The following is a 21171-nucleotide window of genomic DNA, read 5'->3' as shown; positions in this document are numbered from 1 at the left end:
TTCTGAATTTACTTATATGTAACAGACACATTTCCTCCTCAGAACCCCATAAATCCTGATGTCCCTGAATTTTAGGCTCATTCCATCCTTCACAAAGATAAGAAAAACGAGAGAGGAACCTGCATCAGAGTCACTGATTTCCCATCAGAGTGCAAAATAAGATAGGGTCAGAGGAAGACACCACACTGAGGAAATACTGTGGGGCTGTTTGTATGGGGTGTCCCCTTCTGCAGCCCCAGCTAAGTAGGGATGGATTATCTTCTCGAAGAACAACCCACACAAATCCAGCAAGGCAGAGAAGGCGCTGAAACCACTGAGAAATCCCGACAAATGCCCCAAGTCACCGCGAAGCCCACGGCAAGGCCAGGACACAGCATTCCAGCCGCAAGCCTGCTACTGGCAGAGCTCCCAGCCGGGAGGGACAGAGCAGGGGGACAGCGGGACAGCTCCCCCGACCCCGTTCGTGCAGCCCGGCCGAGCCCCGCCCGGCCCCGGGCGCTGCGCTGCCCGCACCCCGCGCCCGCCCCGCTGTCCGCGGCAGCGCTGGGCGGAGAGAAGGAGGCGGAGAAGAAGGAGGCAAAGGAGGCCGGTCTCGCCTCGCCTCCCCCTTCCCTCTCGCCGGTTTTCTTTGCAGCATTTCCATGCTAGAGGTCCCCACCGAGCTGCGGAGCGAGGATCTGCCTGGCTGCGCCGGGCCCTCTTCCTTCCTTTGTGCATCCCCCAGCCCCGTGCAAGCCGTGCCCCCCCGCCCCGGCCGCCACGTCCCCGCTGCATCCCCCCCTCCGGAGCCCCCCCCGGCCCTGGAGGCAGGAGGAAACCGCCCCCCCGGGCACGCAGAGCCGGGGCAGCGGCCAGGCACCGGCTGCCACGTCGTGCCAGCTCCTCCTTGCCGGCACGGCCGGGGCACCGAGGCCGCATCCCCGCCCGCATCCCTGCCCGTATCCCCGCATCCATCCCGCTCCGCGCTTGGGAGGCTCCGGGCCCCCCTTCGGCGGATGCTGCGCGTCTCCCCGGGCCGCTGGTGCTAAATGCTGAGCGCCGACAGGATGGATGAGTTTCAGAGCGAGGAAGAGGAGCCCTGGTACGACCAGCAGGACCTGGAGCAGGGTAAGGATGGGCGCACGCCGCAAGCTGCCAGGGATGGTGGGCCAGGGGATGCGTGGGCAAGAAAACGGGCAGAGCCCGGGGACAGGAGGCTGGGATGCCTTCTCTCTGGACTGCTGTCTGGCTGGCAAAGCCACTGCCTCATCCTGCAGCGGCAAATCTCGGGTCCGCTGCTCCAAACCGCTGTCCTGGCCGAGGAAAGTTTAAAGCCGCTGGATAGAGGCGGGGAGCCCAGAGCTGTCCTAAGCACCGGGGCAGTAAATAATTTGTTGTGTTAAATCTCTAAGGAAGCTGGCTCCCAAAAAAACTTGCTGCAGGGAGAATCAAACAGGGGTAGTTATGACACTGCTTTTATTTCAGAGTAGTCCAAGGTAGAGTTACCAGGCATATTAGTTAGAAATTAACACATGGGAAATAACGTATTGCTAAGGATGCTGAAAGTCTCTCTCAAAAGCTTTTGCTATCCAAACCCAAATCTAAAGGGATCTTCAGCTTCTTAGTCACCTAATTACTTCTGGAGATTTTTCCAATCAGCCATAAAACCAGGAGAAATATGGGAGGAGAAGAAAAAAAATCAAGGCCAAGTTTCAAACAGCAAAAGAAGCCTTGTTAGAAGATAAATGTTCACTTCTTAGTTTGCTTTGAAGTAGCTGTACCTAGTTCAATTGAATGTTTACCCTAAGGCTGGACAGTTGCTGCCTGTATTTGGGGCTTTTTTAAATCTTATTTTTCTTATCTTAATATTTTGAGTCAACACGCAGTAAGCAAATAACTAGAAGAAGTCCCATTTCAGGCCAGTGCCCAGGAATGAACGGAACAGATTTGCCAATGCATAGCAAAAAATCATTCCTACCTAAACACAGTTCCTCTCCAGCATGCTGTGCTTTAGGTACAGTTTTATATTTTCTTTTCCCAGCTGGCTGTCAGCAGGGATGTGCAGTCCAGCTGCAGTGCCTCAGCCCACCATCGCTCCAGTACATTATGTCATGATTGGAAGTTTATACAACTTCAGCTGCAGGACAGGGGCCCAGCAAGGAATGATAACCAGTTCCCCAAGGGTTGTCGCAGCTGGGCTTTAACCCCAATTTCTCAGTTGACAGGAAGTAGTGGGATACTGGGCCCTGTTCTTTGAAACACAACGCTCAAACAAAGCCAAGAGCACGGAGATGAAACCATCAGCTGGATAAACAGTGCAGCCTTTGAATGCTCAGAAATTCACATTTCTGGGTGACGTCTTCCCATGGCTCACAAGGGGCCTGGGCACTGGTCCAGGGGAGGGACGCAGGCTGAGGAACAGCAGCACTAGGGATGAATATAGGAAGTGTTGAACAACGTGGGACCAATTGATTTTCAGCCTAATGCTGTCCCTGGTGTCAGGTTCATGAGTCAGCACTGGCACTGCACTGGCTCACAACAATAAAAGCACCTTCCCACTGCAGGCCAGGTTGCCAGCTCTGTCCCAGCAGCCTGGAAACAGAATGACTGTCTCCCAGTGATGGATTGATGCTGGCTATGGGCTCCACTTTTGAGCACATACAGAACTGGAGGAAAACACAAACCCAAAACAAAGCCCAGCTGTGGGTTTGCAGCCTCCTGTGTATGAATAGGGGCTGCACAGGCTTGCACAAACCCAAGGAGAGATGTGGGAAGGCTTTAACTGGAATCAGCCAAATGGAAAGGTCCTACGGGGTAATTACAAGCGTAATTAATTTGCGTGATGCACAAAGCATCACAGAGGACAGTGCTAGACTTTGTCCACATACACTGTGCCTTTGCATGACACCCAGAGGTCTTTGGTGGCGGCACAGCCATGGAGCTGCTGATTTGGGAAAGGGGGTGGAAGCACAGCACAATACATGCAGCATGGCATGATTAGAGGCGTTACTAAGAGGATTGGCATGCCAAGAGCCCAGGGTCGAACAGAAACCCACGCCTGGCAGCAGCACCGGGAGGGCAGAGGACAAAAGCAGAGGCTTAAAGACCATTCCTTAGGAGCAAGGGGTGGGAGAAACAAGGAACAATCCAAGCTAGGAAAGCAGAGAAGGTTCTTCTGTAAACCAGTTGGTTGCTGGGCCTTTATCGTCATTTCACAGCATCATCAAATATTTATTACATTTACATCCAAAACTGTTTGCTAAGCAACAGATGGCTTAACTGGGAGCTCTGTGATAATTATGTTAATTAACCATTTTAGCACCAGAGTGGAAATCATGCCTCCAGCTCCACACCCAGCACCTGTTACTTTCTTCATCATCCTCCATGAGCTTCACCTTGCCAAAGTAACAATTTTTTTCAAAATAATAAATCCCAATGACTATTTCTTTCCCCTGAATTGTCCACAACAACTGGGTGCATCCACCACATGCTTTGGAAGCAGCAAGATCTGTTCCCCAGCCTCGAGGCCCTTCCAGCCTTGTACAAATTAAGCCAGTGCCTTTCAGATGCTCTTACCTGTTTCCTGTACACTGTAACACTCTGTGGCTCAAGGCATTGTACCAAGATGCCTTAGCACATGAAGCAGAGACTCAAATCCCAGCCAGGACCCTCAGCAATGACATGGTAACAGCAGTGGTGTCCTGTGAGGTTTCCTTTGCAATGATCTTGCTTCTGGGAAGGCTTTCCTGATTTGAGGAAAGTGGTTAAAATGGAGCTGCAATTCCCTCATACCATGATTTAGCTTATTGCTTTGTAAGCACAAAGAGGTATCAATGCTGCTTTGGTCCAGCCACCTTCTGTGGGCCAGGGAATCTGTGCTTCTAAGTGTTAAAACCAGGACAAAATTCTGGTGAACCTTTTTCCAGCTGTTGAGAACTGATGATGTGGCTACAATTGCATCACACCCTGCGCATAGAGCCTACGTGCAGCCAGACCCCAAGAGAATGAACGAGCTAAAATTAGAGAGCCTGGGCTGCAGATAAGTGGGGGCACCTTTCCTGTTCATCAGGAGCATTTGTGTTTGGGAGGGCTGTTTGTGTTTGGTGTGCCAACTCAATTGCATCTGGATCTAATAGACCCAGCAGCTCTGCCAGCCACTTCCAGCCTTCAACTCCCCCGCAGCAATCTCACAAGATAAATCCTCCTTGCAGTCATCCCACTGCATTCCCTGATCTTCCCAGCCTCCCTATCCCCCTGCCAGCATTCAGGTCTCAGAGCAGAGTGCAAGCCTGGAGGAGGCCCCTCAAACCCTTCTGATCCCTGGTCCAAACCATAGCCTAAGGCACGTGGGGCAATTCTTGTGTGTCCTGCATAGGGCCAGGAGTTGGACCTGATGATCCTGATGGGTCCCTTCCAACTCAGCATATTCTAGGATTCTATAAGTGTGGGATGATTCCTCCCCTGTCAATAAACAGCCTCTTGCTGCTCTGAGATAGGCAGCAGGACCAGAGGGAGTGCAAGAACCAGCACATCACCTCATTGCCACTGTGAGACCATTTGTCCTCCTGGGCAGCCATGGAAACGTTTGGGCCAAACCATCTGCAATGCAGGCTTAGGACATTACAGCTGTAACCTCTAAAGGTCTCCAGATTTAAGGATCTCTTTTAATTCCTCCTCCTCTTGCCAAGCATCTGACTGCTTGAGTACTAAGAAGGAAAATGACACAAGGTGCTGAGCTTGCACCACTGCCAACTCATCCGTGCAAAGACACAGGGTCACCACTGCTCCAGTGACCAGATCCTGGCATTGGATCCCAAAGCATTCACTGCACAGGGGAGCTACTCAAACTCCATATTCTACCCCTCATGAGGGGGTTATCCCAGCAGAGCAGGGACAGGGCACACACCTTGCCTGTCCTCCAGGAGCACAGCAGTTATCTTCCCGCCCTCCCTCCCCAGAGGCAAGCCAGAAGGACAGAGCTTTGCCTGCAGTGGCTGAGCCACTTATTTATTTAGCAGTACAGTACAGCAGGTAGCTTATGGAAGTGGAAAGTTTTCAGTGACTAATTGCTGAGCTGCTTAGGAATGACAAGAGGGACTAGAAAAGTCACAGGAGACAAGGAAATAAGATGACAGGTTAGTCTAAGAAAATGATGAGAGGCTCCAAATATGGGGAGGGGAAGAATATATATAGATGTATTTTCCTAGAGTGAAAATTCCCCTGTTACATGAGGCAGCAAGAAAAAGGGGCACAAGAAAGCCCCACACAGCAACTTTCAGTGAGAGAGCAGAAGCTCCTCTCCACACCTGCTGACCTCAGGCACATCGTTCCAGCTGTGGGAGGGAGCAGAAATAGGGGAACTGCAGGAAAGGGAAAAAAGAAGCAAAAAAAAACCTGAAAAAAACAAAAATAAACAAACAAATCAGCATTTTTCATATCTCCCATCCTGAAACAATCAGTTATCAGTGGCAATTCTCCTTGGCAAGGGCATGCACAAAGGATTTATGGTCTGAATCCTGAAGGACGTTTTCCCCTGCAGCTCTGAGGGACTGGTCACTAACACCCTGCACATGGAGCCTGTCCCCACCCCCCCAGCATTTTCCAATCCTCTTTTTTTGCTCCTGTGCTAGCCAGTGCTGGCTGGTGACAGGGTGCATGCACTGACTCAGTGTGACAGGGAGGAACCACTTAGAGCAGTGACAGCACCAGGGTCCCATCCTGCTCCTGCTGACAGCAGTGCCAGCACTCAGGATAATGCACTACTCGCTCACTCCCACATCCACACACACCCTCTCCTCTCCCAAAAGGCTTTCCCAGAGCAGCACAGTGCTAAATTCTCACCTCATCTCACTCCAGATCTGTGTGCTCACACCAAACACACATTCAGGGTTTCCAAAGCTTCTACTTAATCTGCCCAAAACCAGGTATGTGGGCCAAGAATTTAGGAAAATATCTCCAATATGAAACACCCCAAAGGGAGGAGACCAGATGTTACACAACTGCTGCTTTTTGCACAGCTGGGAATTTCAAAGGGATTTTATGTTACAGATGGAGGTATTTTTTGTTTTTTTCCATGTGTATTTAACAAACAGTTAACAAACATCTCTCCAAAAAGCAACTGCTCCTCTGCAGCTTTCTGGGAAGTTGCTGTTGTCTATCCCATGTGTTATGCAGCTGTCCTGGCCCTGCTCAGTTAATTTACATTTTCCCTAAAGAATTCAGACCTTCTAGTGTGTAATATCCAGGTCCATGCTGGCCTGTTCCAAATATGCAGGAGCAGGGACACGATCATGCCCTCTTCCAAGTTTTCTTGGTGCACAAAGAAGTGTTGAGTCCTGGGAAGGCACCTGAACTGAGGGGTGGTGGCCAAGCACTGGTGTGTGCAGGAGGAGGCAGAGCAAGGAGCAGCACAGCACACCCCATGAGCATTAGTCTTTGCAGCAGAACTGTGTCAGGGACACTGGTTTTGGTGCTGGGCCCCAAAAGAAGTATTGCTCTGCATCCTGCACAAGACTAGTGGTGGACATAACATCATTTTTAGAGTACATCAAGTATTTCATCACTCCCTTTCCCTGCAAACCCAGACTGGAAGGTTACAGCCCTGTGCTCTTCCTGTGCAGCTGCACAAACTGATCACTTGTCTGAGGTCAGGATCTCTTCCCACATGGGCAGCATCTCCAGCCTGTGCCAACAGCCAGGCACAAGGCAGCTGGACTGTGAGATGAGCACCTGGAGGAACAGGGCTTCCTAAACTCCCCAGCAGCAGATGGGAAGGGAGCAGGAGTGGGGCAGCACCCTGCAAGATGATACACTTTTCTTCAAAGTCAACAAAAAGGGTTGCTGGAGAAGAGATGGGCAGGTTTTTGGCATTGCTGCAGAGGCTCAGGCTGTTTCTGCATTTGGCTGTAACACAGGGAAGAAAGGTCTCTGTACCTGTATGCCTCTGGACATAAGAGGTAGCAGACAGAAGTAACCAGCAGTGGCAGGGCTGGCAGGGGTCTCGGGGGCTGCCACAGCTGCACAGTGACAGTTGTGCTGGAATGGTTTCTCCCCCAGTGTCCAAATCACTCAGTGTCAGTGGTCCCACCTGCCTCCCCCCAGCAAGAGAGGAGCAAGGGCATCTGAGGTGGCTGGGAATGGCTCAGAGCAGGAGAATACGTTGTGTGAGCAGGAACAGGGCAGGAGAACTGACACGGTTGTGGCAGCCCAGTGCTGTGGGCACCATCCCCTGCCACGTGAGCAGTGACCTGTCCTTCACAGGGCTCTTTGCTTGGGGCTCTGCACGTGCACAGCACTGTGCTGAGCACCCTGGTGCTCTCCCTCCTTGTCCATCCTGGGTCACTTACAACCTCCTGCCCCCAAAACACACAGGGGAGAGCTCTGCCACATGGCAGCCATCCACATGCCTGTGTCTTTAGCTTTAAAAGAGTAGAAGCCTTTATTCACGGTTTTCTGCAGCCCAACATAATTAATTAGTAGGAGATTTGCTGCCCGGGGGAGGAGCACACACAGGAAAGCTCTGGCTGCCTTTCTCCCTCCTCTTTCTTCACTCCTTCTCTTCAATAGCCCCACTTGTATATATTTATTTAGGACATTCTGATCCAGGTGCACTATCAGAGCCTTGGAGCCACCAAGCTCTCTCAAAGCATTTTAGCCTATAAGGCAAACACAGGCACTGAGGCTGTTTAGATAAGAGAACAGCAGGAAAAGATGCAGATGGGGCATCAGCCATGGTCTAATAACATCCTCTATGTTCTCATGCTCTAACAACTTGGTAAAAGGCACAGCAATTGCTGTGGGCACAGGGATGGAACTGCTCTCTGTGTTTGTAGAGACACAGCTCATAAGCAGAAGTGACCATCCTGGGTCTGAAGCATTAATATACTGGGGAGAATTCGGGGTGCAGGATAATAAGAGGGAAGAAAGAAAAGGTATAAATTAAATTTTAAAAGTCTGGTGAGCATCTGAGAAGAATAAAGGAGAGCTGATAGAGGAAATATCGAATAAAACTGAAAAATATGGATAGCAAGGAAGGGAGCAGCAGGGGCTGAGAGAGCTGGAGGGCTTTGCTGCAGCACAGCACAGCGTGTCCCCGAGCCCCTTGTCAGGATTTCCACTTCTTTTGCCCAGAGGGCTCAAGAAAGCATGGAAGGAGCTGTTCTCAGAGCACTGGGCTTGCCTTTACCCCCTGCCAAACACCCCTCTGCCACCACCTGAGCCCCTCCCTCCAGGGACGCTTGCACAGCAAAAGGCAGCACAGGAGCACGTAACAGATTACACAAGAGAAAGAAAAGGAAGGAAAAAAAACAAGCAGGAAATCCAGAAAATCTCATTAGGGTAACAAAAATGCCAGTGTGACCAACATCAGCTCAGCCCAGCAAGAGCCACAGTTTGCAAGGAGGAGAAGCAAGAGGAGGAGGCAGCTGTGCTGCAAGGGACTTGGGCACCCTGTTTGCTCTCACCCAGCCCTCACAGAGGCTTTTCCCCTTCTGCTTCATTGGGGCTGTTTCACAAAGCAAGCCCTGCCTTTGCGGAACACCCCACCACACCAAAATAGCAGATCCTCCCAAAAAACACACAGAACACCAAGTGCAAACTCAACTGAGCAGCAATGTCCAAGTTATGCCAGTGTAAAAGCAATGGGGAATCCACATCTCAGCAGTAACTGAGAACTGGTACTCAGCAGTAACTCAGACTCTGGAAGCTCTGGCTGGCCTTAGGAAACATTATCTTCTGTGCAATGGGCATGTTGGAAAGGCTTTTTCAGGTTGTTTTTGAGATGCTGCCAAATGGCATTTGCACCCTAGCAAGTTCTATTGCAATGCCTGATACAGGCCAAGCACAGAGATTGCCTCCATCACCTGCCATGGAGCAGCAGTAAGTGATATACAGAAGCTGATCTTCTTTGTAATATACCCAGACAGCACAATCCCTTGCAACTATGAAAATAAATGAGTAGCAAGTATACCCTACCCCGGGGTAAACCAGCATAACATCATTCATTTAGACTTTGAAAGGAATAATTGCACCCACCCTTGACTTTAAGTACCCATGTGTAATGGAGCAGACAGCAAATGCCATTAAATTAAACGTCAACAGCATTAAACATCAGTTCTTAACTCTCAATGTACCCCATCCATCAGCTCACAAGCACCCTGAGCTTCCTCCAGAGACCTTCCCACACTTCTGCCTGCTCTTCAGCAGATGCATTCACCCTGGGCAGCACAGGACAGGAGCAGCCCTTCCCACAGCCCCACATTTAGGGAGGGGCCACAAGTAATTCCTTTATACATGCTCAGCTGAACAGGACCTGCAAAACCATAAACATTGCTCATCTGTGCCACACAGCAAAGGACTTCTGTGCCCCCTGCAAGCTGCTGGCTTTGCAGGACAGGGACAGGGCTGGTTCATTAAAGGTGAGGAGCCAAGTGCAGCATCCCCAGTGTGTTCTCTCACAGCCTACACATGAGAATCCCTCGCTGCAAGAGAGATGACAGGGGGAAGTCCAAAGCAGCTGCACCAGATGGCTTCCTCAGAAAGCTGCATTTACTGAGGAGCATCTGAACAGCTACCAGATCATCATCGTGCCAAGAGCAGCCAAAACCTCCCTGGCACCAGGCTCATGCTCTCCCAAAGTCACAGCCAAGAGATGCTGGAGGGAAGAAACCCCTCCAGAGGGCTGTGGCAAAATGCTCTGCTCAAACAGATGCAGGCCAGCACTGGGAAGGCAGAAAGAGCTCCAAGTCCTCTTTGAGCCTCGTTGCAAGGCTGGGGAAGCACCCAGCTCTGCTGCAGCCCCAGGCAGGTAACATCTGCCTGTAACACAGCCACAGGATGTGCCATGAGGGAACACCCTGCAGTTTGTCCCTCAGCCTCTCCATCAAAGGCAACCTACTACAGCTTTTGGACCAGAATCGGGTTTTTTCAGATTTCTTCAGTGGCACAGAGGTAGCAGAATTATTGCTGGGCTGCTGCTGATCTGTGCAGCTCCAGGACAGTGCCTTCTTGATGTTCTGCCCAGCCCTGCTCCCCTGTACCAAGCACTGCTTGGATCCAGCTCTCTCTCCCTTCCCAACACACCATATCTCTTCTCATGCCCACCCTCCTTGCTCAGAGGTTTTCCCATGGAAGCTTTCAGAGAAATGCAGCCTCCATCCCTCCCTCCCCTACCCCAGAGGCACAGCCCTTTGTTTGGGGACACACATGTCTCCTTGGCTGCTGTTAATTAGAAGGGTCACATCAGTGCCTGCAGTGCAGGGAGCCAGAGGGCACCAGGCTGGTGCTGCCCGGGACAGTTTCCATCCACAGTTCTCTCCTGATAGGATTTGGCAGCATCAAGACCCCATTTCTGAAGTTGAACATTGGCCATTTCACAGTGGTGCATTCAGCACGGGCAGGATGTGGAGGGATGGGGCACATCCAGCGGACACACAGCACTTCATTTCTCCTCCTGCATCCAGAGGGGAGGGGGAAGGGAGGCATCAGCATATCTGCTAAATTAGGGCAAGTCCTTCAGCACTGGCGGATCTGACAGTGGAGAAGCAAAGAGGAATGCAAAAACCTGTGGACTAAACCATAGTACTGTGTAGAAAGGATTCCTGAATTCTAAAACAGTTCTTTTTCTCCCCCAAATAACTTGGTGAAATTTCACATTCAGCCTCAGGTTTCCAAGGTCTCTGTGGAGAGGAGCTGCATGTTCCCTCAGCCCGTGCAGAGCCACAATTAGTACAAAGATCAAGGGAGATCTGGTCTAAAGGTGACATTAAAGCACTTCCACAGCGTCCCCTCCCTCCCCCAAGCCCCACAAGCTGGAGGGAGGGACAGGTGGGGAAGAGGACTCAGGCACAAGGGGGTGGATGAGACAGGATTACCAAGGATGCTTTGGCTGGCGGGCAGAGTGAGGGAGTGTGTGTGACAATGGCTGAGGCAGTTAAAAGACGCTGAATAAACCAATTCCCCCATGTCCTTCAAGCCTGGAGTCTCTCAGGCCCTTATGCTCAAAATGGAAACAAAGACTCAATTTCCTCCTCAGAGCCCAGCCCCATTCTTTCCTCTTTCCCACTCATCCCCAAACACTGCCCATTTCCCCCATTAAATTATTGCTGACAGAGCCCTTTAAATTACAATGCAGGATCTTGCACTGCCTAATCCACTTAACTCAACCCCAGCTGATTAAATTGGATGCCATATGGTGGGAGAGCACTAGTGTAATCCACAGGGATGGGGACACACTTGACTCATTACCTGGAGCACAGCACGGAGCCCTCTCACTCCACACCTCCACATCGGGGCCCTGCTTGCTGCCAGGGATGTGATTTCCAAGGTGCCACTCTCCAGCAACAGCACTGGCTCTGCCAAGGTGGTGCTGACATTAAACACAGCCCCAAGCAGCTTAAAGCACAAATTATCCTTCATCACTGCTGGCATCTGGCTGCTCCCCCAGCCCCAGCTGGTGCAGCAAACACTCGGGTCTCCCAAGGGCACTTTATAAACGAGGGAAATTTGGTGCTTGGAAGAAACCAAAGAGGTGGAGGAGGTCTGTCCATGGGGAAATGTGTGAATAACTTGATTGCAGGGAGAGCTGCAACTTCAGCTCTCGGGCTGGGTCACTGTGCAATGAAGAGGATTATAATTTGAAAGGTCCTAGCCCTTTTAATAACAACACCCTGCAATGCAGGGCACAGCTGGAGAGCACATTCCCATGGAAAGGGGAGATCCGAGGACACATTGAGCAGCTGTTGGCAGCACCACATCTTGGAAGCCAGCAAAAAGAAACATGGGCAACACACAAACTAGTAACATATCAGCACATCCCACAGCACAGCATTATCCATCAGGAAAGCCCCAGCCCAGGCACTGACAGCACTGCAGCTCACCCCTGGCAAGCACTTGTGTCCAAAGTCAGTGTGAGCCTCATTTTGTGATGTGTGAGAGGTCAGGGGTTTCCCAGGCTCAGAATATATCCCAGGAGTCCTGGTTTCCCTTCTTGTTGTCCTAGTGACCAAGTATCCCTCTTTCCCAATCAACTGCATGGCCAAATGAACCACTGGAAAAACTGTAGCTACTCTCAGCCCTGGCAAAGTCTTTACAAAACACATCATGAGATGCAGACTGGAGGGGAGCATTACAACAGGCTAAGAAAGTGCCAAGGCAGAATTGTCACTCCTCAATTACCTACAGCTGAATGATAACCACACCAGGGAAAGAAATAGCAGTAACACATACCAGGAGCCATGTCCTTACCTTTTGGAAGGATTAAGGTCAGATTTCCACTGCACCATCCTAAGAGCCGTTACCTCCAGAAGCCCCAGGAGTACTGAAGCCCACCTGTTCACAGGTTTTAAGAAGACAACCAATTCCTGTGTGACAGCAAAGGGCTGTTCTCAGAGACAACTGTGCTGTCCCAGCCTCACAAACAGCATCACCTGTGTGCTCAAACTTTGGCCCACACAGGATTCACAGGGCCTGGAGCCTTTTTGTTTTCCCAGCACCAAAAACAGCATTTTAAACTGACCACGCTGTCAACATCTACTTTTTGCATTTCTCCTGAAGTCCAACTATTTCAGCAGCTTCCTAAGAGTGCTTAGAAGTGGCTGAGAGTGACCACAAAGTGGTTTGTCCTTTACTGGAGCTGCCCCAAGGAAAGAGCCTTGGATTCAGCCGCTGCAGCACTGCCAGGGCAGCACATCTGGAAGGTGCCTCCAGCCCCCTCGGGCCAGGCAGGGTTTTATTACTCCTGTCAGTCTATTAGGGAGTGATGGATGGAGGCTGACAGGGAAGGCAAGGCACTCCCTTCGTTAGAGATAATAATGTAATTTAGAGAGCATTCCCAAGGCCCTGCAGGGCTTTACCAACCTTTTGCTCCATTCTGATGGGTGCTGAGCCCTTCTCAGCGATAGGGGATGGAGGTGCTGAGCACCTGCCACACACCAGATCCTGGACTGGTCCTTTACAGTGTGCAGGGGAGTGCAGGAGGGTTTTGCAGCCAGCAAAGCACCAAATCATCATTGCATGGAGGAGCTGCAGAGTCCTGAGCTCGGCCTCCCCTTGTTCCTGCAGCCCAGCAAGACAAGATCCTGTACTTCTGTGAATATGCACCCAGGTCAAAACGTGCCAGTAAAACCAGTGCCATGAAAAATGTGCGGCTGTGCTTGGTGTGGCGTCATTTTTTGGGGCAGAGGGAGATCCCACCACACCCAGCCATGGAGCTGTGGGAAGTGCAGCAGCTTTGTCCCTCTGCTTTTCAGACTTGCAGTTGGCTGCAGAGCTGGGGAAGACACTGCTGGAGCGAAACAAAGAGCTGGAGGACTCCCTGCAGCAGATGTATGCCACCAACGAGGAGCAAGTGCAGGAGATTGAGGTAGGGACACACTGGGGACATGGTGGGGACAGGGGCTGCTTGGCCACCACTGTCACCTAAGGGCAAGGTGGGAAAGGGGCACTTCCACCAGTGCCAGCAGAAAGGCAGGGATGTGCTCTGGGGCATGGAAGTTGAAGTATCTTCTGTAAATGCCTGAAGCAGGATGGATTAAAGTCTGAGTTTTAAAGTCTGTTTCAAAGTCTGTTGATGGATTAAAGCTCATGCCAGCCTTGGGGAGGGTCTCGTTCCCCCATTAACTGGCATTTTCCCTATTCTCACATCCTCACTCCCTGCCCAGATGTGCACACCAGATTTTGCCACCAGATTTTGGCACCAGGCTAAATCTGGGTCACGTTTGGCCTTCCCCTGCACATCCATCAGCCTTCACACTCATTTCTCTCTGCTCTGCTGCAGCTTTCCCTTGATCCCAGAGATTCAGCATCACATTTGTTCCCAGCTGGGCCCTCGGCACCCCCATAACACAGCCCCCTTTGTTAGAGGCATAAAATAGCTCTTTCTCCAAGAGCTCCAATCTAAACCCCCATTTCAAGCTTCCTGTGGGGTCAGGGCAGCATTTCTAAGAGCTCACAGAACTGATCTTAGAGGCTTAAACCTGCTGTGCCTGCGAGGGTTTTCATCCACAGGAAACCTTCTAGGGATCTGTGAGTTTAAAAAGATTGGACACCCCCTGATTTAAAAGAACACAGGGCAGAGGAGGGCTGCCAGTTCACAAGAGCAGCACATGATGCTGCAGGGATCGGACAGCTGATGTTTGAGGGAACTAGTGGATGGATTTAGCCATCCCCTTCCAGCAGCCTGTCAGAAGCACATCCACCATAGGATCTGGAGCCTCACCCCAGCTGAGAGTGAGCACCTGAGTAGATGCCCCCTCCTAATCTTCTGAGGATAAGGTTTTGCAATTGCAGACGTACAGTAAAGGGTGTGCAAATCCACAGAAACCACAGGTCTCCTCGTATTTCACAGACTCAGAGTTTCAGCCTGAACTCCCAATGAAACAGAGCTTCTGCAATCGATCTGTCAGAGGATCCAGAACCAACTGGCCAATTTCAGTCAACTTTCAGTCCCAGGGATATCAACTTTCTTCAGTACTGCGAATAATAAAGCAGCTGAATAGAGAGAGAGAGGTTAGTGCCCTTCACAGAGGGCAGGGGAAGTTCAATCGTATTTTAGACACAAAAATATTTACAGTGGTGGGAGGGATGAATATTTCATCTGTGGAAGAGACTTCAGGCAGAGCCACAAACACATTGTCAGAGGAAGAAAAGGCTGTAGGAATTTCTGCTTGTGAAAAAACCTGGTTTTTGGGTGTGGAGTGCTCATACTTCCCTTATCCTTGCAGTACCTGACCAAGCAACTGGAGATGCTGCGGCAGATGAACGAACAGCACGCAAAAGTCTACGAGCAGCTGGACCTGACAGCACGGGACCTGGAGCTGGCTAACCAGAAGCTCGTGCTGGAAAGCAAAACTTCCCAACAGAAGATCCAGTGGTACAGCCTCCCCTGGATCTTCAAGATCCAAGAGCCTTCAGCTCACCTTTCCCTGCCCCAAAGTGCAGCCTGTCCTTGCTATTTGAGCCATTCTCTTTTGTATCAAGCCACTTTTGCAGCTGTTTAGAATAAAAGTGTGTGCAGTAATGGTGGTTAGCAGGGGTCAGCCACAGCACAGACATCCCTGGGATGAGGGCTGGATAAAGGAGTGTCTGAAGCTTCCTGGAGAGAGGCTCAGCAGCCTCTCCTCAGATGTGTTTCCTTTGAGAAGAGGCACATAATCCTATCAGGGAGATCCCCAGTACACAGCCCTGAAGAAACACCAGGCACAGATCCAGCAACTCATTAAACCCTGGCTAGTCCATGCTGAAACACCAGTTTATCCATAATATTTCTTTCCTAAAACAAGCCCATGATCAAGGTCATCCCTAGAAACAACAGCCTAAGCCATGTCCTTGTAATGCAGCATCATTTGCAAACAACTGTGTGGAGAAAGAATTTCTGAGCAGAGTGTTTTACAAACTATCTACAGACAGAACTAAACAAAATTTCTGCCCAGTCTCTGTTTCTCTACAAGATAAAAAAAAAAAAGGAATAGATGTTTCAAGTGCAGAGATGTTCCAGGATAGTGTTTATGTCCCAGAGGTGACTCTTTCAGCCAACTGATTTGAGGACAGAAAGACACAAATCAATCCCCTGTCCCTTTTTTATAACCAACCCCATTCAAAAATGACCACACAGAGAAAGACCAACAAAAAACAAGCGCTGTCATGATCCCAGGGCACACACTAGAAACTGGAAGCACCTTCCCTAGACTGGATTTCTCTATGGGAAAAAAACACTTTTTAGGAACCTGTAGCGCCTAACTCCTCACCTGTGCTCCCTCCTCTCTCTGCAGCTTGACAGAAACAATCGAGGGGCTGCAGAACCAGGTGGAGGAGCTGCAGAAGCAGGTGGAGGAGATGAGGAGCTTGGAGCAGCTCCGCATCCGGAGGGAGAAGAGGGAGCGGCGCCGAACCATCCACACCTTCCCCTGCCTTAAGGAGCTGTGCTCCAGCCCCAGGTACAGAGCCTTGGCTTTGGTGGGTGAGCCCCTCTGGGGGTGTACAGAAACCCCTCAGACACAGAGGCTGGGCATCAGAACCCGAAACCACAGCTGGAGCTGAAGGGGGGATGTTCTTCCAGGTGTTGGCAAAGCAGAGCCTTCGTGATCCCAGCTCAGTGATACCTCCCAAACCAGCACAACCCATTCTCCCTTTCCAGCTGCCTTCCAGCACAGCACCAGCACCTCCAGCTCACCAAAACCAGTTGAGATGGTGCATTTTGTGCTGTGTGATTCCAGCACTCCCCAGGATCACCAGTCACACACCTGGATACATCATGTGCTGCCAAGTGCTGTACAAACACCTTCAGCACTACTGCAGCCTTAATCCTCCCCCAAAACCTGGTTCTGTGTTAATTCACTGACCTCATGAGGGCATTTCTTGCTCAGCTTTGTCCACAAAAGAGGGTTCTTTAAATAGATAAGCAATCAATAAACTTTGCTGCTGAAAGCATCCTCTGCCAGAGGATACGAACCAAAGACATTTTCACTGCAGCAGCAGTGGGGAAGTTAATCAGGCCATAATCTGACCCCCAGCAAAATCCACTTAATGTCTCTGTGGTTCTTTTCCCCTCAGTCCCCCAATCCCACTCTCTCCCCCTACCACAGGACCTTGCAGCCCCACAGTTGGCTCTGAAGGTCAGGCTGCCCTTCAGTGCCTTGAAATTTGTTCAACATCCCCCACCACAGCCATGCCTCCCAGGGAAAGCCATGGAGCTTGCACTTTTCCAATCTGTTCTAAACAAACACGATGGGTGCTTCACTGGGGAGGAAAACCCAAATTCCCAAAGGGAAGTGGGAAGTGCTTGTTACCACTTCCCAGGCAGTGAAAAAGGGGCACCTCTATCAAAAATCTGTCTGCCTTGCCATGTAAATCTTCCCTCACTCCCTCCAGAGCCCCTCCCAGTCACAGGGCAAAGGCAGCAGAACATGTGCTTCAGGGTTTTGGCTGGGTGGGTCTGGGGCTGTTGCCATACCCATGGTGCAGAGAGCAGCTGATGAACTTTAGCAGGAAAAACCCAAAGCCACCTACTTTCAGCTCAGACTGGTAGCACTTGAACACTCATTCTTGCTTCAGTGCAATGCTGGTGGCTTATCTGTTAACCAGATGTGTCCTTTACCTTCTAGGATCTCATTTCCCTCCTGTCTTTTATTACTGCTGTCCAATAAAACTGCAAGTTCTGTGGGATAGAGATTTGTCTCTGTGTCCAGAAGAGCCACACCCTGTGGTCTCCTGGCACATGGAGAAGGCACATCTCATTCCATGAGCTCAAGTCCTTTTTGGACATCAGTGGAACTACTTACATAGCAATAAAACACAAATCCTCATGGGAGTACTGCTTGGTCAGACTCCCTCACGCATCTTTCTCCTCTTTCAGGTATGAGGACGCATTCCAGGTCCACAGCTCTTCCACAGAATTCAACCAGAAGCCACTGGAGAGGGAGAACGAGCGTCTCCAAGCCATGGTGAACTCACTGAGGTCCCAGGTGAACCAGGAGAAGCAGCGGAAGGAGAGGGTGGAGCGCGAGTACACCTCGGTTATCCAGGAGTACTCTGACCTGGAGCAGCGGGTGTGCGAGATGGAGAACTGCAAACTGCGCATCAAGGAGCTGGAGGCAGAGCTCCTGGAGCTGCAGCAGATGAAACAAGTCAAGAAGTACCTGCTCAGCAGAGAGGACAACCTGTCCGAAGCCCTCCTCGAGCCGCTGAACAACGCCCCAGAAGCAGATTACATCGACCTGTCCGAGGAGGAGGGAGGGAAAAGCCACGGGACATCCATGACCCCTTCCCCCAACCACCCCGTGCGGAAAAGCTGCAGCGACACGGCGCTGAACGCCATCGTCACCAAGGACGCCGTCAGCCGGCACGAGGGCAATTACACCCTGCACGCCAACAACGTGCGCAAGAGGGGCATGTCCATCCTGCGCGAGGTGGACGAGCAGTACCACGCCCTGCTCGAGAAGTACGAGGAGCTCCTCAGCAAGTGCCGGCAGCACAAGGACAGCGTGCGCCACACGGGCGTCCAGACCTCCCGGCCCATCTCCCGCGACAGCTCCTTCAGGGACTTCCGAGGAGAGGGGCACGAGCTGGAAGAGCGGAAAACCATGGAAAAGACCATCAGCAAACATGTGGAGGCTGTGGACAAGCGGCTGGAGCAGAGCCAGCCCGAGTACAAAGCTCTTTTTAAGGAGATCTTCTCCCGCATCCAGAAAACAAAAGCGGACATCAACGCCACAAAGGTGAAAAACAAGAGCAGCAAATGAGTCCTGGCTCTCCGCAGCTCCCACGTGCAATTGCAACGGCCACATCTTCTCTTGAGCCCCAGGAAACGCCACTGGCCCCTCTGCTTTGAAGGTTCGAGAGGTCTGCGAGCAAGAGAATGTTACAGGGACCCAACTCACTTTTTTAAGCTCTGGACAACCCGTTGGGACAATTGTACATTGTAGTTAGAGGATTTCAGAAACCACACGACAGATCTCTGCATGAGTTACTGCCACTGCCAGACATCACAACAGCAATGTAAACTCCACCATGAAAGAAAAGAAACCAGTCTCCCCTTCACCCTTTTTCAGCTTGTCCTACAGCCCTGCAAGCAAAAGCCTGGATGTCCTCCAGCATCCTGCTACAGCTGGAGTACAGCATCTCAAAGTAAAACAAAAAGCCATTAGAACTTTAGGAGCTGCCCCAGCACAGCAGCCCAATCCTCCAGTTAAATTTTATGGCTGAGAACGTACACTTGAACCCAAGAGACTTCTATCTCTGCCTTCCCCAGAGGGTCTTGCTACTGAAGCCATTCTCTAATCAGTCAGGTTTTTCAGCTCTTTACAATGCAAGCTCGTTGCAACTGGAAAAACTTGAAGAGAAACATAAAACTGATTGTTCCATCTCCATCAGCGTCGCTCAGTGTTTCAGTCCACACTCTCCAGACCTTGCAGGCACATGGGATTTACTCGCTTTAAGTCTGCCCTGGTATTTCAGCCCAGGTGAAGCACCAGGAGCTCAGTGCCCAGGGCTTTCCCACAGCGAGACAAGAAGTGCTATTACAATATCAGAGACACACTTTCATCTCATGGTCTGGGTACCAGCTCTCTGTGCTGTGCTCTTCTACGATTGTCCCATCGTAGCAAATTCCTTACAGCTTGCATGGGCTCACAAAACTGACTGCCAGGCACACAAGCCAGGGGATGCAGCATCTCCCAGGTCAGGAGCCTGGCCCTGGCAGTAGCATGGATCACACATCACCCCTCACTCCTGCTCCAAACATCTCCCCAGCCACAAGAACAGATTTCAGCTTCCTGCTGAAAATAATCTTTCTTGGCTGAGACACTGTCGCCTCTCATTTTCCAGCTCCCTTTCCAGCACTGAAATCTCCTCACTTTGGCTTCCACAGACATGCAAACATGCAGCCAAAAGGCTACTGCAGTCTCAGGAATCACCAGTTTCCAGCTTCCATGAACTAGATGATGACCTTGTACAGTCAGACACGTTTCAGGCAGAGAAGCAGCAGCTCATTACAGCTTAGGCAACACCCTGAGCATCGAGCCACAAAACCCAGCAGTTCAGTGTAAGCAACCTGCTCTCTACTCACCTGGAGCAACCATCAGCTACATCTGGATTTTCTTTTCACCAGCTTACATCCCAAAATCTTGGGTCAACAGCTGGAACCTTTGCAACATTGAAATAAAAAAATGCGAACGTGGCTTTGGAAGGGGAAGACTGTTCAAATGGAATTATCCCCCACATCCAAGGCTTTGATGCTACAAGGAACAGCCTTTCTTTCACTCCCTGTGGAATTAATGCAGAAAACTCCCCCCCCAAAATGCCCTGTTTTGTTAAGCTGAGTATCACAGAGGTAAGCTGGCAGGAGTGTGATGCACAAACCACCCCTGCTCCAGAGGTCTCCTCAAAACCACCAATGGCTCTGCTCTTCCCCACTCTGCATCTCCAGGTGCCCCACGGCCCCAGACACATCAGGAGCCACATGCACGACTATGGCTACCTGCTCTGTAACAGTATGGAGAACCTTCATGCCTTATTTATTTATAATGGAAAGCAGTTGTCTAATAAAATAAAATAAATAAAAATGAACAACAACAGCAAGAGAAGCGTTGTTGATTTCCTGGGAGCATTCACCACCCGTTGACTTGGCACTTGTAGCAGTGTTGGTTTAAGCCAGGCAGTGTTTGCCCTGCAGTCAGCTGTGATGCTGCAAAGGTGTGGGAAGGGAATCACCCTCACTTTCTGTTTTAAACAATCCCATGTGGATCAGCATCACAGTTAAATGCACAACACATTCAATATCTTTTTAAGTGCTCTATTCTCCTCTCAAATACAAAGAAACACCAATTTTCTCACAGCTCTTACAGTTCTTTTTCCTTTTAAGAACAGCACAAGAGTTAATTCTTTGATTTTCATGTACAATGTGGGTCGAGAAAATGCTTCAGGCACCCTTGCAGAAAGGAAAGAGAATATGCTGAACTATTCTGCTGCATTATTTATATAACACACATTTTTGTGCACTTGGACTGCCAACACTGCCACGCAATAAAACCCCTCTTTTGTCAGCTCACAAGTCTCTGTAAAACCACACAATTTCTAAGCTCCCAACTCAAATCCTATTTTTCTTTTGGCCTTTTTTGCCAACCACAAATCCAAAAATGACTGATGTAAGTAACATGATATTAGTACTTGGCTTGACAAAGGCACAGCTGCCGTGTATCAGTGGCATGTTCAGCAAAGTGCTGAGAGCAATTTTCTTCTGCATCCAAAAATATTAGTGGCCATATATACATGTCCTGATTGTGTGAGTCAGAGTCACTTGATTCCTGCCTTAAGTGAGGCTTTCAGTGATCAGAGGAGGAGAAAATAAGCATCTTCTAGCCTTTTGTGCTGCCTTTGATCTAAACTTTTCCAATTGCTTTTGCAGCACCAAGGAAAGCTATACAATTCCACTGAGAGGGAACAAGAGAGTGCTGAGCCACTCTACCAGAGAAACTGGTGTAACAGAGAGCAGCAGCTACTTAACAGCACACCCCCATGGTTTATGACAGAAAGGAAAATTGCTGCATGCAATTAAAATGGATGAGGAAAAGTCACAGGAAATAATTCTTAATTTCAGAATTTGGTAAAATCAGTGACCCTATTCAGCTGACAGCATTAACATCAGTAAGGGCACAGCTTGTCAACTATCTGGTTTCATGCTGAATCTGAAAGCTGGCA

General features: G+C 50.3%; 1 protein-coding gene across 1 annotated transcript; it reads left to right on the top strand.

Moving 5' to 3' along the window:
- The first annotated feature begins 871 nt into the window (after positions 1-871).
- CDR2L (cerebellar degeneration related protein 2 like) lies at positions 872-20046 on the top strand. Its single transcript, XM_033076896.2, has 5 exons — positions 872-1107; positions 13227-13339; positions 14700-14848; positions 15747-15911; positions 17330-20046. The coding sequence occupies exons 1-5, from the start codon at positions 1029-1031 to the stop codon at positions 18213-18215; spliced, it is 1392 nt and encodes a 463-aa protein (XP_032932787.1). The 5' UTR covers positions 872-1028; the 3' UTR covers positions 18216-20046.
- The last annotated feature ends 1125 nt before the right edge of the window (positions 20047-21171 follow it).

Source organism: Catharus ustulatus, chromosome 20 (assembly GCF_009819885.2).
Source record: "Catharus ustulatus isolate bCatUst1 chromosome 20, bCatUst1.pri.v2, whole genome shotgun sequence".
Classification (NCBI taxonomy): Eukaryota; Metazoa; Chordata; class Aves; order Passeriformes; family Turdidae; genus Catharus; species Catharus ustulatus.
Note: the sequence above shows the minus strand (reverse complement) of the source record. Positions and strands in the feature narration are given on the sequence as shown.